We start from the raw sequence: 17,657 nt of genomic DNA, 5'->3' as shown, positions 1-17,657 counted from the left end.
TGCTGAGCTTTTGTATATTTAATAAAATACAGTTTTCAAAAGGTTGGTCTGTAGGCTTTTTTTATTAAATGTAAGTGTTGCACATTACGTGTCCAGGAATAGTGTCCACGTACATGAGGATTAGTTTGTACCTTCCACATGAACTAGTTTTCTATTACTGGTTATGAAAAATGCACAGGTGAGTTTTGTTTGTTCTGCAAATACTTCCCCATTTTGGGAAGCAAGATGCTAATGACAGCACAGCTGCTTTCTGGTTTGTGTACAGCCTGCCATGGTTTATTCCCCTTTACCGACTACTGAAATCAGTCACTTCTTTGCCTCGGCAAGATTATTTGAAAAATATGGTGGTTCAACCTGACTGCAACAGCCTCTTATATTTTTAAAGAGACTGGGGGTTACCTGTCCATTCAGCAGTCTAAAATACTTTTGTCTTTCATCCCAGTGTGTGTGCACCAGAATGAAACACAACACATTTCAGAATCCTTCCACAAAGAACTTCACATTCCCCAGGCCAGGTGCTTTGGTGAAGCCAAGACTCACTTTCACTGCATGTACATAAACAATGTTTCTATAGGAACAACTTAAAGCACATTTACTCTTTCATCTTTCCCACGCTTGAGTTGGGAGCAGTGGCTCTCCACGTGGCTGCAAAGCAGGATCCTGCCATCTGAAAATGTTCTTGTCTCTTTTCCAGCTGATTATAAGTAATCCCTGGACTCACAGCTTTGTGTATCCCTGCTGTGTGTCCCAAGTGAGGCAGCAGAGTTGCTCTGGTACAGCTGATACCAGCTCCTGATTCAAGCTGATGAACAGCTACCAATCCCAGCAGAAGTTGGACATGGGCCCCACACTGAGCACACTCGTCTTAGGGTGTATCCTTTGTCCACACCAACTCAGAAGGAAATATACCCTCTGGGCCCAGTGCAGTTTTACCCGTTCCTGCAAGACAGAGACTTCTTGAAGCTTTATGTACACATCAGATCTACTCCCCAAGCCTCCAGCTTAGGCTGGTCTTTATTTATTAGGAATTTGGTAGCAAAACCTGAATACTCGGAATGAAGACCCTTAACATTAGAACAATTCACAAGCAGCTGGTTCTGGGATATCCTGGCACCCAGGATATTACAGCATGTTCTTATCCACGGTCCTTCCAGGGAAACAGCTGCTTACAGAACAGCAAGCTGGCCAGAGGGGAGGTGTAACAGACAACAGGTTCTTTTTTTCAAACTTTATTTTGATCTACAAATACAGTACAAAAATAGATTTTTTTTCTGAACATAATTACATGTAAGCCATTTTCTTGCATTTTAATCTTTCCTCTGTGACAATGTCCAGCAATGACTAAACTGTTTTCCTCTCTATTTTTGAAGAGACAGTGTCAGTGGAATTTAGATATATAATACTGCAAAAGACAGGTCAGTATTTCTACTACAAAGTGCAGGAAAAGCTTGTGTAGATTTTACATTCTTCTCTCAACAGTTTTTTAATGCTATGGTACTGAATAACAAGAACTCTATGGTTTCAGTGAATTTTGTTTCTGACAGTGACATTCAGCCAGTTTTACATGTTTTGCTTCAGAACAGGATCTTGGTAAGAAACAGAAGCAAATATGTATATATTCAAATTACATATGAAGGCATACTGAATCTTAATTTTGAAATGAAGACAGAACTTCTACCTTCCATAGCACAGTATTTCTGAACATAAAAGAAGACAGTAGGCTGAAAAGCCAAATCCAAGTTCCCAAATTTCAAGAATTCTTTACAAAGTAAATTTTGATTTCTCCAATTCCTGATTCACTATTTCTTTAGATCTTAGAGGAAGTATATCCCCTTCTGTGATTATGAGACAAAAAGGCCAGAACTCTCACCATAGATTTGGATAAGCTATGGATCAAAGCAGGCATCAGCAGTCTTTTGGGCAGCTCTCCACAATCACTTAAAAGAGCAGCTGGATGCTTTAGTTCTGAGCAGGCAGGAAAAAATGAAAAGGAGTAAAAATGGGAAAAGAGGGTGCTAATGAAAGAAGTACCTCTGGAAACTGAATTATTAGAGCTGAGTGATTCAAAAGAGAAAAAAAAATCCCAAAACCACAAAGTGATCTCCTCAGAAGGTACAACTGCATGTCTGCTGCTCCTAAGTCTAAGGATAAAAGGAAGAATCTAATTACCTGTGTTATCAAAGGAAACTGGATACTGAATTAGGGTGGTCCCTGACAGCTCAGAAACACAAGTGCCCAGGAAGATTAAGTCCCTAACTGGCAAAGGATACTTTTATTATGACTAATGTTCTTGCATATGGAAATGTCAAGGAAAAAGCTTGCTCTAATCACAATTTCTCAAAAGGGAACAACTGTGCTTCTTCACCTTTCCTTTCTCGCTTGCTCTTTCTGGTTGTTTTCTCTCCTTCTTTTTTCTCTAACTGGCGATTTTGGGGCCAAGAAATGGCCACATTCCCCACTGCGCTCTCTGAGCTCGGAGCTCCTTCTTCATCAGAAGAGAATCCTGCCCCTTTCTCTGTCTCAGCTGCTGATGGCTCAGTCTGGAAAAAACAGGCATTCAAATTGTTAAGTTGTTCTAGGAAACACTCATAACCACCCCCTTCTAAAAGGGCTTGTCATCTGTCCCAGTAACACTGAGTGACCTTTCAGAAGTTGGTTGTTCCGGTTTGGGGCTATTTCTGGATGTCAAACATTCCTTCAACACAACCAAAATGTTTTTAATTGTGGATAAATAAAACCAAACCTGCTTGAGAAAGATCAGGTTTTCACTTTTCTCACTGGGGAAAATATTAAGAACTAAAATACCCGACTTCATAACAAAAAAGCATCCCATTCTCAGCCCATTAGCTACATGCTTGTCTTGGAGGAATAAATCTACAAAAAAATTATGCTTTGGGAAGCAATAGCCTCTTGTTAAAGAATAATGAATCTTTGATGGACATGATCACATCGAATATCTGGTGTAGTTTTTTTGACTAGGTGCTAGTCACATGCTACCACTGGGAAAGAAGAAGAATTCTGAACAACTATACTGTGGAAATTCTGGTCTACAGTTGGAAATATAACATACTGGAAAGACTGGAAAAACATCTACTGGTAGAAAGATAGCATCCTGAAAAAGAAATCACTAATAGAAATGCAGAATACCTTGATGGAGTAGCGTTTCTTCAGTTTCTCTCTGATGAGAAGTCCTTTTGTCAGCAGCTTCCAGTTTCCCAGAGCTCTCTTCTCACGCTTCTGTGGGGAATTGAAAAGAGAAAAAATTACTATTACCAGTTTCAATGTATTTGTGCCCACAGAAGACCAAAGTTTGAAGAGCTTCTTTTAAACTGCCAACAAAAAAAAAAAAAATTAAATGTGGAAAAGATTACAGGCAAGATTACAGAAAAAGATTACAGGCAAATAGATTCTTAAGCGTAAAATGTGCTTGTGTCCAATTACCTAAATACACAAATTATTCCAGAGTATGCAGATACTGCTACACACTTGTATTGCATCCCACTGCAGTCTGGACAGCAAGTCCAAACTGGGGCTCTTGGGGGATGCACCAAGCCCCCCCCCAGTAACTATGCTCTGTGTTTGCCACTCACACAGCCCACCCTGTTTGACTGTCCACTGTTTCAATGAAATTCTTAACAAATGTAACAATAAGGAAGCTAAAAAAATAACTCTCACCTCCTTCTCCTTCTTTTCTATTTCTGCTTGTTCGTTCTCCCAGGCAGCAATGAGAACCTCTTTGTACTCCTCACACACCACGTAGCCATCAGTACTAGGAAGGAAAACACAATTCTCTGTCAGCTACGAGAAAAAAGAAAGGGGGCAAATGCCTGCTGACCCAGCCAACCTAAAAGCTACTGAACACTGACAGAACTGTCTGTCTCAAAAGATCTAAGTGTGTAATTGGTCACATGCACTCTTTAACACGGGGTATACAACTTCTGCAGGACATCAACATCTGGCAGCTGCAGCAAAGCAGCTTCACGTACACTGCGTGCGAGTATCCGCCATGAAAATCAAATCCAGTGACGGCTTGAGCACAGTCAATGTTCAACTTCCGTGCCACTCTGTTCAGGTTTGGAAGCTTCAGCTGCACACAGCCAACGGGTAACATGGATGGCAGGAAGAGATAGACATTTCCATACTCGTTCCGAGGAACCTGTTATTGCAAAATTAAAGACAGATGGTCATATTCCTGCATTTTGGAGGGAGGTGAAAATCCCTGCTGCAACTCAGGGGCTCTCCTTCCACTGCAGTATTCAATTAACATTCACATGACAAAGCACAAGCCTAGATTTTAGCTGCATGGTTATCTCCTAGCTATGTCCTCTGCCCAGGCCTTGCTACTCAGGCTGTAATGCAGAGAATTAGCAAAGCAAACGTGGGCTAAGAAAATTAGACCAGTGAAATGACAACTCCAGCAGTCTGCACTGCCAGCACTTATGAAAGAGTACCGTACTCTTTTCTCTCCTATACTCAGGAAAGAAAGATCTCTAAAGTTTTCACCATTTTCTCCTGGGTACAGTTACCCCCAAACCCTTAATCCTGAATCCAGATGCTACTGACTGATCTGAAACACGCAATGCCTAGAAAAATAAAGTCCAGAGTTCCATACAAACACTTCCTTTAACACCAGCCCTCTGCCTTCCCAGCTACCTTTCCATCCACTGCTATAGGAGGCTGATACTCCTCTGTCTGCCAGCGGCCGAACAGCGCCAGGTCCTCTCGGTCCCGGTTTGCTGGCTCCATGAGGCGCGCCTTCCTCGCCTGGTTGGAAAATCCTTTCACCATCTGCAAAAACAACGACCAAGCCTGTAACACCACCTGACAACAAGCTGACACTGATTTCAGGTTTTCCTAGGACATCAAAGGAGGAGGTTCTGAGAGACTAGAAATGCTATTTCCTGGATTCAGTATCCACTGCGTATAAATGATAACCCACGGCACCTTGTATGCAACAGGCAGCCACATCAGCAGTGCACATAAAACACTAGGATATCTTTGAAGAAGATGAAAAGGGAGCAGTTCTGCCAGATACCCTCGGGGTGGGAAGAAGAGAAAACTAGGCTTTGGGTAGTATGTAGGAACTATAGGCACAGCAGGTGGACAGATTCACACTGCAGCTACCAAAAGGCACCCAAGCAAGTGAGAAATCTGCATCTGCTGACACAGAGAAGACAAAAACCAAAAGAGAACTCAGCTTGAGCTTTAGGGGGCAGGTGTATTGCACAGGAGGAAGTCAAACCCTCTTACCTTATAAGGCACTTCTCCAATCCTCACCACCCGAGCTTGCTTCAGCCAAGTGTCCCTGGAGTGCAGCGTGTGTACACAGTCTCTAAAAAGGCCAGAAAAAAGCAAACATAAGAATATTGAAATGATCTATAAAAGATCTTCCAAAATGTTAGGAGTAGTAGAAAAGCTGTATTTAAGTGACAGGCAAATGCTGTCTTGAGCAGCAAAATGCCTCACCTGTCTATGCCTGTGGCCCAAGACTATTGCTGATACCATTAAGCAAATTGGCTCTTCAGTTTGTTACAAATGTCACAGACACAGCTAACAACAAGTGCACAACTCACCTGGCATAGACAGCCTCTCCCCTGCAGTACCCCAGGATAGCAGCTGACTCAGGATAGAGAGCCTCGTATTTCAAGAGGTGCCTCTTCAGTGCATAGAGAGGGTGGTTTTTGTACTCTCCAATTGTTGTTGGTAGAGGCTGATCTTGAAGCTTAACTTGAAACTGTTAGGAATTATACAAAGGAGAGTGATTTCACAACTCTCTTGCACTACTATGACTGTAGTACAGATCAGAGGAAAAAACCACCAGAAACCTAATCAGATGAGTCAAGAGACCAAAGCATTCTTGTTGCCAATAGGTACAAAGATATGTGTACTCAGATCTTTGTATTTCAAAGATTCTGAGCAGGGTAATGCTGAACTATACAGAAATTGTTATGTTTCCAGAATGACCTGTGAAGTACTTTGGCTAAGCAAATTTCTCTGAACAGACTCTAATCAATATTATTTTACTCTACCATTGTATATCCCCTTTAAAACATGCTCCATCTCAACATTTCAAGCTCAAATACAAACCTCCTTCCTCATGAAAAGATTCCTAATGATTTTTCCCTGAATGAGAACCCAAGGACTGGAGTCCTGGCACTAAATGTTTTGAACAACCTGTTGCCATTTACCTCAGCTTCTTCCTTCCTGTCTCTTTCCACGTTGGGACTTTCATAGGGCTGCAGTGTCTCTTCCCACCACTCAGGGTCCACACGGCTCTTCCTCGTTGCAGTCATCCACACTGGATCGTACCTCTGTGTCACGTCCCTGACACTCCCGTCGTTGTCGAACCCCACCACGTAGAAAAGCGGCTTTGTGGCATGTGTGAAGCACAGCTGGGGCTGGCCAACGTTGCCATGAACACAGTCCACAGAAACCCATTTGTCCTCACTTTCAAGGAAAACCTCCAGCCACTGGTCTGTGCCCGTTGCTTTCCTCACCTCCTGCTGTCCATCATCCTCATCACTAGAAATGATTTTGTTTCTCTTTTTCTGTCCTGGAGGCAAGGCTGGAGCTGTACTTTTTGCTGGCTTAGGCTCAGATCCACACGAATTTTTTGACAGCTTTGATTCTGAAGTCTCAGTTTTAGGGCTTTTTATAGTTGTCATCTTTGACTTCCGAGAGGCCATTGAGCTCCTCCGCCTTTTAGAGACAGTTTCAAAATCCTCATCAGAGACATCACTCTCCTCCTCTGAAACCTCAAAGTCCGAAACACTGCCCTCATCACTTCCACTCTCTTCCTTGTAACACACTTTGGAGGCCACTCGTCTCCGCCGATCGTTCTTGGGCCTGACTGACACATCTTTTTCTGCTAAACTGCTCTCATTACTTGATTCCTTCTGTTCCTGACTCCCTTTAGCCAGCTTTGACTTGCGTGTCCCTTTGGTCTGAGCAGTTCTGGCTTTCTTTGGTTCCTTGATGTCTTCTTCACTCTCTGAGGATTTCTCATCCTGCTTGGCGTTTTTGCAGGGGCATTTTTTTGCCACAGCTTTGGGTGTTGTGGCAGAACTCTCCTGTCTCTCAGAGGTGTTGCTGAGAGACGGCCTCTTGGATGAGCTCTTTCCCTGCAAAGAAACAGGCTAGGTCACTTTTATCACCATGGCTAAGAATGTTAAAAAAAAAAGTGAAATCAGCCCAAGGTTCATGCAGACCAAAGGCTGGCAGCCATGGTCAATTGGCATGTCTTAGGGGCACGAAAACTTCAGGCAAATGGCTGAAGAGAGGTGTACTCATGCAGCAAGTGTTTGCTAAGTTTTAAACAAATGTAAAACCACTGAAGCATAAGATGTATTTGCTGAAACATAAAAATGTGTGGCTTTTTTAAAGGAGAAAACTAAAAATTTAGGGTTTGCATTTTTTTGCACTATAGACAGAACACTGGTTCATGCAGTAAGTGATTCGCTTCGAGTTGCAACAGCCAGAAAGCTTTTTTTAATCCTACTAAATCAGTGACCTATTCTTTATTCAACACAAACAACAGAAACTACCTTTGGTCTTGTCTCCTTGAGAGGAATAGGCTGAAAAGACAGCACGAGGCGACACAGCAGCTGTAATGCTCGCAGAATAATTAAAAATATCTGCAAAACAATTTAAATTGAATTTAATCACATATCAAAATACAACAAAATAAAAAGCCACGGAATCACCTACATGATTAATCTATTTTCTCCAAATCCAACCCTCACACCACTTTGTGTATGACCTGACATACAGCACTGATCCAGCACCCAAACTCAGCAACCAGCCCTGCACTTCCCAGTCTCTTACATGAACCAACTCCTCATCATCCTGTGCAGCACAGACAGCAAAGCGCCTCTCCAAGGTCGACTGAAGGGGCTCTCCTTTTTCAGTGGAAAGCTCATCATTTACAGTGAAGGTTCCAGTAAACCTGAAATACGAGACACCTACTTACTGTTTAGTGTTTGTGACTATATTCTTAAACTTCAGAGTTGAGCCTGTCCTGTAAAAAGGACAGACTCTCACTCGTGTACTTAAAATAAAAAAAATCACTGAAAATTGGTCATTAGTTACCCCTCTCCCTGAACTCTCGCTCTACATTCTATGACAGCATGATTTCTAGAAGAGTTTTACCATTTCACCAAGTTGGAAAGGTAAATTAGGTCCACTTTGTCTGCTGGCACTTTGGTGAAGCGGATGGGTATGACGGACAGACCGATGGCAAGGAGATCTGGCTGACTGCAGATCCTGTTCCGATAGAAACCATTTGCTAACAAACACAGGAGGTGAACCTGAGAGAAAAGTTTTTATAGTGAGTTCTCAAGAGATTTTCTTTAGTGGAACTTCTGTCCATGGTAAAGATGACAAACACTTCACTGCTTCTTTTAACAGAGACAGGCAACAATGAAGCCTCCCAGGCATTCACGGGGTGGAAACAGCACTGTCTTCAAAAGACAGGAAAGCCTTGAAGTCCCTGCTAGTGTCTCCTGCTCTACATGACTGGCAGTTTAACCCTGACAGAATGAAAAGTTATCCCTCAGTGGAGAAATATACATCTTACTTGCATATGGTTTGAGTTAGAATTTTACTAATGCAGACACTGATGTTTCCAACTCACAGTTTAGATGAGTCTAACAATCATTTGTCAGGACTACAGCCTTTTTATTTTTTCACTTCTAGCCATGGCCCCATATTATTTGGTCAAAACTAAGTTTCTTCTTTATTACAAATCAGTTCAGAAATCTTTATGCTCAACTTTTTCTCTGCCAGGGTTCTCTGTGACAAATACCTTATGTGTGTCCTCACGAACCTCCTTGCTGAAACGTTTCATCATCCTCCGAAGATATGTCTCAAACTCGGCTTTCCTTTTTTCTCTGCAGAAGATCACAAAAAAGATGGATAATGTGGGATTTCTGTGGGCCTGCCTTTCCAGACTCCTGAACTGCGTCAGTTCACAAAGAGAATCCATCCCAGAGAATCTTCTGGGCACACTTACAGAAAAGTTTAGTTACTGGCTATGTGAATAGAACACAGCAAGTCAGTGACAGTCAAGACAGCATATTTTTTAACTTCATCCTTTACCAGCCCTCCAATGCCTCCCTGTTCTTACCTCCTCTCTCTTGTCTTCATCTGCTCTGGGGTTTCAATCTCTATCTCCACAGGTTTGCTTGGTAGCCCCACTGCTGGAAGAACAGCAGCTTCTTCAAATTTATCTGTGGCAGGTTCCTGGAGTTCTGAAAACATAAAATATTACTAAATTATAAGTAAACATGGAATAGATCCCCAGGGAGGACTGAAAATGGGATAAGAATCTACCTTTTCCTTCTCAAGTACTCAACCTGTAAACAGAACATCCCCAGTAATAACCAGCTCCCAGATCTTCCATAACACTGTGTGTGCTCAGTTATTTCAAATAACTGTTGGATGCCAGTCGCCTGCTGTTGAAGAATCAGCTCAGAACAGTTTAATGGCAAGTGACTGTCACAGGCAACCTCAATCAGGAGAAAGGTGAATGATGCAGATGTGACTTCAAGGGTACTTGTAAAATAGCAAAGAGAAAAACTGACAGCTCTTCACTTTAGAAGGCATAAACCTGTAGCAGCAAAATAAGAAGATTATGATCATCATGATTCTTAACATAGTTTGTTGATGGCCATGTAATCAAACAGCACAGTTGGTTTCATCTTCACTCTCCTTTACTGGGAATTCAGAGTTTTGAATCTTCAAACTGACTCATTTTTAGCTGCTCAGTATCAGCAGCTGAGCAAGTGCTTTGTGCATGGCAGAGTGATTTTAACGTTAAGGCAAAAAGGTCAGGAACTGTGTGGCTCTTTTTCTTCTTTGGAATCTTTCTAAAAGCATTGTGAGATATGAGCTTTTAGATACAGATACACACATGGAGCACACTTTACATATACAGGCTATAAGCATTTACCTGAATCCAAATGAGGAACGTTTCAAAAATCAAACTATAAAAAAAAAAAATTTTTTTTAATTAATAAACATGCAATTGCTACCTTCCACATCCTCCCATTCATCTTCACTTTCATCATCATCATCATTATCATTGTCAGTATTGTCTTCACCCTTCTCTTTTTTAACAGGAGATTCTTTCTTCAACTTCATCTCCTTCTGAGGGGGCTTCGGTGAGTCACTGTTAAAATTATCAAAACAGCTTTAGCACCAGGAAGTGTAGGTGCTTGTTTATTTAAGAAGAACAGAGACAGAAGACACTAAAAATAGGGAAGTCAATGAAGCATGACCTCTGCATCAATAACAACAGATCGACTATTTGACAAGTAAACCACAGATATCGTCTCTGTAGAGCAAACTATTTCTGCCATAAATAACCCCAGGCTCAATGGAGCAATATGTTTCCAGTGCAAACTTAGGTTCTGATTCTACATGGATGTTTAAGAAGGAAACAACCTAAACCTGAGCCATGCCTGAACCTATAGAAGGTCTTGTCCTTTAGAACAGCTTGTACAAACCAGTCCTTGGAGAAATGGTTCACTGAATCATTTGTTCTTACTGTGTACTGAAATTGGAGCTGTTTGTTTCCCTACAATAACACCCAAGGCTCTGGCTGGCCAGTGAAATGAGACCAATCAGTTTAGTTTCTTTTTATTAATTTATTTACTATAGCAATCTACACATGTAGGTTGCACTGATATTATATTTGTATTGAAAAGAACCGAACAGAGAGTGATATGTTTAAAGACTTCTGCCTATCTCAGGCAGATGTTCAAATCTCAGGATAACATTTATTCATGCTGGATTCCATAAAGACTCGCTGGTCCCATGTAAAAACTAAAACAAATGAAATAAAATTATATATTTAAACAACTGAATTTGGAAAGGCTCACAAATTTCCTTCCCATGCAGCCTATCTTCCTCAGGACTGACCCTGCAATGAATAAGGTGGTACTTCTGCTCATCTGCATGACACAAATGTACTAAATTGGACTGAGAGCCTAAAATACATTGTACACAACCACATACACAGAACCGAGACCTAAAGAAATCAGATGAGGAGAAAGCTCTCATAGATTAGAGTGATAAGCAAACTTGCCTGGACATTTCCTCTTTGTTACAATTCTCTTTATTTCTACCATTCTTTTTATTTTCTTTTCTTTGTGATTTTGCCCCTGTTTGTTTTGAAGGTTTGGAAGTTTTTGCTGAGTTGGAAACTCCATTATCACAACCTTCTTCATTTTTCCTAGCTGGAGCTTTGGAGTTCTTTTTTATACTGGACTTTTCCTCTTCAAAATCATCTGCACGGGACAGAAGAAGGGAAGATACGATAAAGGATGAAGTTTCATCTCCATGGCAACCAGAAACAATATCTCCGTGGACCTCATTAGAGGCAGCTACAGAACTGTCAGCACTCACAGTGTTGAGTTTGTGAACATATAGGTAAGATTCGAACCACGAGACTTGTTTAAGGAAAATATTTATAGTAACGCAATGCACAAGAAGCACCTTAAGATTCCTAGAGTCCTACCGATGGGGTCGGCTGAAAACCAAGCATCGTGCTCGCCACCTACAATAACTTATTACTCTGTGAAGCTGGGAGGTGACCCCCCCCCCCCCCCCCCCCGCGGCTCGCTCAGCCTTTGTGAGCAGCGTGCGGGGCCCGCGGCACACGTGGGTTTGACTCCCGATTTCTGTGCGCCCCTGGCACGGGTAACACCGCCGATGCCCCCGCCGATCCCCCCCACCCCTCCAGCCCGGGGTGACGGCCCTTCCCCTCCCGGGGCTGCCCCCGCTGCCCCCCCGGCCTGGAGCGGCCCCAACCCGCGGCGATGGCGCAGCGCCCGGTGCGGCCCGACACGGTCTCCGTGCCGCACTCACCCTCCTCCTCCTCCTCCTCCCGCAGCCCCCCGGAGCGTCTCTTTCTGGCAGCCGCGGGCCGGGGCGATGCTTTGCGCTTCCTGCCCATGGCGCTGCCCGCAGGTCCCGCCGCGGGCCCGGCCCGGCCCCGCGCAGGGGAAGGCGCAGGGGAAGGGGCCGGGGAAGGGGCCGGGCCATAAAGTCTCGCGGGCGGGCGCGGGAGGCGGTTTGAAAGATGGCGGACGAGGTGGATCAGGTGAGCGGCGCCGTGTGGAATGAAATCCCTGCCGGGGCTCGGAGCTTCTGCCACCGCCGGGGCGCGGACGAGGCTCCCTTCAGAGCCATTTGCCTGGGGAGGGAAATGCGAGAAAGTGCCGAGGGCAGTGCCTTCTGCCTGAGGAGGAAGGAAGGGGGGAGCAAGCTGCGGGGTATGCACGGAGGGGTTCACGGTTTTTCACTTGTAATCCTCAAAGCGTGCCGTTATCCCAAAAAGGGGCCTCAGCCCGGTGAGTTCAGGTTTCAGAGCAGCCTCGGGGCCTGGCCTGGCTGCCCTGGGGCCGAGCAAGGCCTCGGGAGGGAAGGGGCTGTGTGGGGGCACTGTGTGACCGGGTCACTGAGGGTGCTGGCAGAGGTGTCAGCCTGGGTTCGGCTGTTCTGGCCTGCACCCTGCCCATGGCACAGCTGTGGTGTTGGTTCACGTGTAGGCTCTCTGCTGCAGTGGGGGCGATGGCTGGTAAGACAAACTGTTTCACAGAATCACAGAATGGTTTGGGTTAGGAGGGGCCTTAAAGGTCACCTAGGTTCAACCCCCCTGTGTGTGATGTGTGATTTGCTGCGGATCAAACAAGCCTTTTAGCTCCTGTTGCTTAGGCTGGTGAATATCCGTAGAGTGGTAAATAGCTGCACTCAGGTTCATCAGGATGTGAAGGCGTGATTTGAAATACTTGCATCTGTGTTCTTACTTCTGTTTTCACGAACACTGAGGAATGGAAAAGTTCCCAGGCTTCTTCTGTACAAGTAACTCTTATGTTTTGGTTTTTTTAGCAACAAACAACAAATACCGTAGAGGAGCCACTTGATCTCATCAGACTCAGTCTAGATGAGCGAATTTATGTCAAAATGCGGAATGACAGAGAGCTTAGAGGCAGGCTACACGTAAGTAAAATGTTCAGAACACTCATACTCATTTAGCTAAGTACTGGGCAATCGTTTTTTATGTACAACAGGCTGTTATAGAAGTTTACCTGTAATATTCCATTATTTGTTAAAAAATTAGTTTGGAACCACAAGTATTTGTATCTCACGGCTGAAAGTGTGGAAGGGGTTAGAGAAGGTAGGTTAAAATTCATCTAACTAACCAGGTCTGAACATCTTCTCTTACAGAAGTGTAATGTGATAGGTGAAAAAATCTGATTTGTTCACTACTTTGTCTGCTATTAACTGCTTCCTTGAAAGTTAGGAGATGTATTTTGATTTTCTTGTCTCCAGAATGATACCAAGCAATTCATTTCACTGCTCTTGACTTACATTTCTGCGTCTGTGAAATGAGCAATAATGCCGCAAGCCTCTTCTTGTGAGGTACCCGGAGGTCTCTTCAAGACAGAACTAATGAGGTTGTCACTATCGCATGGGTATCTCTGGTATGATGAGGGTATGATGAGATATATTCTCAGCTGGGTTCTCTGTAAATCTCATTTGTCTAAGTGCTTTCTTCTGAGATATGTCTCTTGAAACAGATTTTTGCTTTCTTTTAAGTCAGTCATCCTCCCTGAGTGTTGTGTTTTGCTGGGGAAGAGAACCAGTTGCCCCATGTATTAACTAGGCCTCAATTCCTTTGGAAACAGAGATGATGAGAAATCCATGAGGCACATTGGTAGTTTCCAACATGCTTTTGTAAGGTTTCTGGGACATGCATTTATTTTAAGTTTCTGTAGCGCTGTATGTGAAACAGCTTTCATATCCTTTAAGGTGTCCCCAAGCAATCAGTTTCAGGAGGCAGGACTGGCAGCAGAGAATGTGTAGCTGGTTTAATGTTAATGAAGTGTATCTGTCTCTGAGTTCTTGTATGTGTTCTCATACAATGCTTCAGAGCTATTTCCTGGAAGAGTGTTTCAGTAAGTATAAATGTTTTCCTTTTTTTTTTTTTTTTTGCTGCAGAGTACCCATTTGTTTATGTTTGTTTAGAATGATAACTACAACCGAAACTACTTTGTTTTGACAATAGTGACCTACTTTGGTCAAAATCAGACTAAACTAATTTTGTCTGAAAGACTTGCTAAAATTCTCATTTTAGTAAGCTCATTTTTGAATTTTGGAAGAAATAGTAAAATAACTTCATTCCTACAGGCATATGATCAGCACTTAAATATGATTTTGGGTGATGTGGAAGAAACTGTGACTACAATAGAGATTGATGAAGAAACCTACGAAGAGATTTATAAAGTAAGGATGTAGTGTATTTATCCCCATAGATTCTTTTTTTTTAAAACTACACTGTAATATTTTTAAAGTAGTTTATTGCTGACTATTTTTTGAATCAAGCTTGAAGAGATGTTTGGGACAAATTGTTATGAAAGTACACAGGATATCCAAAGATTTGGTGTTACTTGCATTGATTTCTTCAGTGTCTCAGAACGTTGTGTGTTTGTTGGAGTCGTGTCAGGTGTGTTTTTATGATTGAATTTGGTCATATACTTAGCAGATATGTTTTCTGAACTATGCTTTTGTAAATGTAAACTTTTCTTCTTTCCTTTTTCACAGTCTACCAAAAGGAATATTCCGATGCTCTTTGTCAGAGGGGACGGCGTTGTGCTTGTAGCTCCCCCGCTGAGGGTTGGTTGAAGCATCAAGGGATTTAACCTTCTTGGAGAGTTCCAGACTTGTGGACAGTGTTTTGTGTTTCAATCATGTGTCTCCAAATTCTGTATATGTTTTTTATAAGATGTTTTTGTTCTTTTGGGAAGGGGAGGGAAGGGGAACTAATTTGTCCGGCAAAAAGTACATGTAGCCAGTTGAAGCAGTGTAAACCCAACCTGATTTTCTCAGAATTAATGTAACTGCTGTAAATTGGCTGTCTTGTCAAATCAGTAAAATAATCCTTCATTTTTTTCAATCTTCATAATAGCACCGTCTTTTATGTTTGCTTATTTGTTTTAAATAAATTTCAGGTTATCTTTCAGATTTGACTTGTCATGTTTTTGTGTTGAGGACAAATATTCTTCTACAGAGCTAGTTCTTTATTAAAGTTACAGTATGCAGCCTTACTTTCTGAGAAAGTAGTAACTTTAATGTGTTGTTTTAACTTCTGTTCTTACTAATACACGAGTCTTGCAGATTGTTATTTTGGGGGACAACACTACATGAATCAGTGGTGCTGTAATCTACGGCTTTTCTGTGTTTAAATTCTTGATTCATATCTTTGTAGCAGGGAAATAGGATTTATATAAGTCTTCCACTTAAGATGTGTAAAAAACCATGGGCTTCTTTGCAGTCTTTTGAGATGTTTTTATTGAGGCTTTGTTAGCAGAGCTGTGGTTTGCAAGACCAAAAATAGAGGCTGAGTTTGTTGCTCCCAGGCTGTTGAGCTGCCTGCTGCATGCATTCCCTTCCCAGTGTCTGTAGCCTGTTTCAGTTCTTGAGTGCATTAAATTCTGCTGGATGCCTAAGACGCTCATTAGTTATCTGCAGTGAAGATACATTAGAATCCTGAACAAAGCTCTTTTTTAATACCTATTTTTTCAGGCCCACCCTGTTTGCAATTTATTCTCCTTCCTGTGTGAAAAGAGGCACTTAGGCTATAATTATGTTGTAGAGGCACATGAGAGACATAGGTCTGCACTGGAACATTTCCTACAAAGCCTTACTTGTCCCTTAATAAACTTAATTTATCTAGGTGCTCTATAGGCTTAGCAAAAGCAGCTCTGGTGCTTTCTGTTACAGTTAAAAATCTTCATGACAGTCCATAGCTTGTGATAGCGGCAAGGAATGCAAGGTCTACCTTGGTGACCTCTAAGCCAGACTCTTCTGAAATGCTGAGTTTTTTTATAGTAAAATATGTGCACTCAGAAAATGAATGCATGCTTCAAGCTCTTTGAAACAAGAAAAGCAGGAACTGATACAAAATCTGCTCTGGCTTCTAGGTGACATCTATATTCTGTTGTTCTCACACAATATCCTCTAGTATGAGGACAGTAGGAATGCCAGCTGAAGCTGACGGAATGAAGCTGAGAGTTAATGTGTTAGTAGCTATTATAGTCTTAAATCATTAGTCACATGGAGGTTTGCTGCCGTATTTCTTGCACTTTGTTAGAAAGAACAAATCACTCCACTTGTATCCACACGCAAGAATTTGTTGTCTTAAATCTGTGCATATACTGGTCCCTTGTATGCAAACGAAAGAAGAAAGCACCTGTACAGCTTGCTGTGATTACATTATCTGAATGAAGAACAGGTGTGCAGTGGCACTGTAGCCAATGCCCTCACGCTCCGCCCTTGCTGGAAGGACAGACAGCCTGCTGTCTCTGCAAGAGGGGGCTCAGAGAGAATCCACTCCTGATCCATGCGTTCACAACTCTTGATGTTGCAAGAAAGCCAGTGATGCTACAGCTGTTCCCCTGCTGGAAGGTGTGCAAGGATGACTGCACTGAGGTAATTTTTAGTCTGTTATCTTCTACCACTCTAGGAGGCCAAATAAATGCTTAGGGAGAGCACAGTGATAGTCCTGCAGTTCCCAGGATCTGCACATCTGGGAAAGGAGAGAGTATGTTTCACAGAACCTGAGGGATTTCTCTTCCACTAATTAGTCTACACCCTTTTAGGAGTCTGGTAAATACCTTTTCATGTTGTTTTATGATTTTAGTCTGCTAGAATTTTTAATATTACTCCACTGCTTGAAAGTTGGGTTTTTATACACAATAGTAGTCTTCTGGTAGATTTTGGCCTTTGGACTGCATCTTTCAGAAGCTTTTTTTTAACAAGATTTTTGTTACGTAATTCCCTTTATCAGAAGTGCTGACATAGTTAGACCTCTGCTGTCTTACTACTTTATAGGTGTTTGCTACCTTGCAATTTCCGTGTGGACTTGCGAATTTCATTTTTGAATCTCTGACTCCTGGAGGACACTAGATGGTGCTGCTTTTCCTCAAATTCAACCCTGGTTGGCTTTGACTGATGTATGCAGCCTGTGTCAACAGGCCCTTTGGTCATAGAATTAGTCATTTGTTTTTAATTAGGATGGCACTTGCTGACAGTTTTAAATTAACTCTGCTTCTCACCCATAAGTAAAAATCAAAATATGTTTTGATGTTTATGTAGACACAGACCAAGCCCCCCCCACAAGAGTTAAAGTAAAGCAGTATACGTGCCTTGCATTGCCAGATTTTAAGATTCACAAGCTCCAGTCTGGCAACTTTTCCAGGAGCATTAGCTGAAGAATTACACTGTATAGAATCAATTGTGGTTGGCCACTCTGCTGCTAAGCACTGCTTGGAGAAAAACAGCACTTGTTGTGTGTGGTACACAAGGCTGCTGCTGCATCCACTGATTCAGGTACTCATGGTGTGCCTGTCCAATACCTCTACTGGAGAACTTCACTGCAGTTAAAATTCAGCAGGGAGAACAGCCTGCACTTAGGTATTTATGTACATTAAACTCCTGAAGAGACAAATATGTCAGTTAATTTCAACTCAACAGTGCTACTCCCCTTTCTGGACCCATATAAATACATTTTGATCCATTCTATATATTTGGACAAGACAAAATTTTGTTTTAAGTTGTGTAAGGTGAGGGGGGATGGGTTTTTTTGAAGCTGA

At 42.4% G+C, this 17,657-nt stretch overlaps 2 protein-coding genes across 2 annotated transcripts; one reads left to right on the top strand and one right to left on the bottom strand.

The window, feature by feature from the left end:
- Positions 1-43: 43 nt before the first annotated feature.
- On the bottom strand, positions 44-12,020 carry XPC (XPC complex subunit, DNA damage recognition and repair factor). The gene is made up of 16 exons (XM_027882652.1): positions 11,869-12,020; positions 11,087-11,288; positions 10,032-10,168; positions 9,125-9,248; positions 8,804-8,888; positions 8,149-8,306; positions 7,825-7,945; positions 7,545-7,634; positions 6,189-7,121; positions 5,574-5,734; positions 5,251-5,332; positions 4,654-4,788; positions 3,987-4,156; positions 3,676-3,769; positions 3,148-3,237; positions 44-2,540 (listed from the first exon to the last, which is right to left on the bottom strand). The coding sequence occupies exons 1-16, from the start codon at positions 11,954-11,956 to the stop codon at positions 2,328-2,330; spliced, it is 2,883 nt and encodes a 960-aa protein (XP_027738453.1). The 5' UTR covers positions 11,957-12,020; the 3' UTR covers positions 44-2,327.
- On the top strand, positions 12,011-15,027 carry LSM3 (LSM3 homolog, U6 small nuclear RNA and mRNA degradation associated). Its single transcript, XM_027882656.1, has 4 exons — positions 12,011-12,103; positions 12,892-13,002; positions 14,194-14,289; positions 14,608-15,027. The coding sequence occupies exons 1-4, from the start codon at positions 12,083-12,085 to the stop codon at positions 14,686-14,688; spliced, it is 309 nt and encodes a 102-aa protein (XP_027738457.1). The 5' UTR covers positions 12,011-12,082; the 3' UTR covers positions 14,689-15,027.
- The last annotated feature ends 2,630 nt before the right edge of the window (positions 15,028-17,657 follow it).

This window comes from Empidonax traillii, unplaced genomic scaffold, assembly GCF_003031625.1.
Source record: "Empidonax traillii isolate 1590-97213 ecotype Southwest subspecies unplaced genomic scaffold, ASM303162v1 scaffold109:size1658292, whole genome shotgun sequence".
NCBI classification, from domain to species: Eukaryota; Metazoa; Chordata; class Aves; order Passeriformes; family Tyrannidae; genus Empidonax; species Empidonax traillii.
The sequence above is the reverse complement of the archived record's forward strand: the minus strand, read 5'-3'. Positions and strand labels throughout refer to the sequence as shown.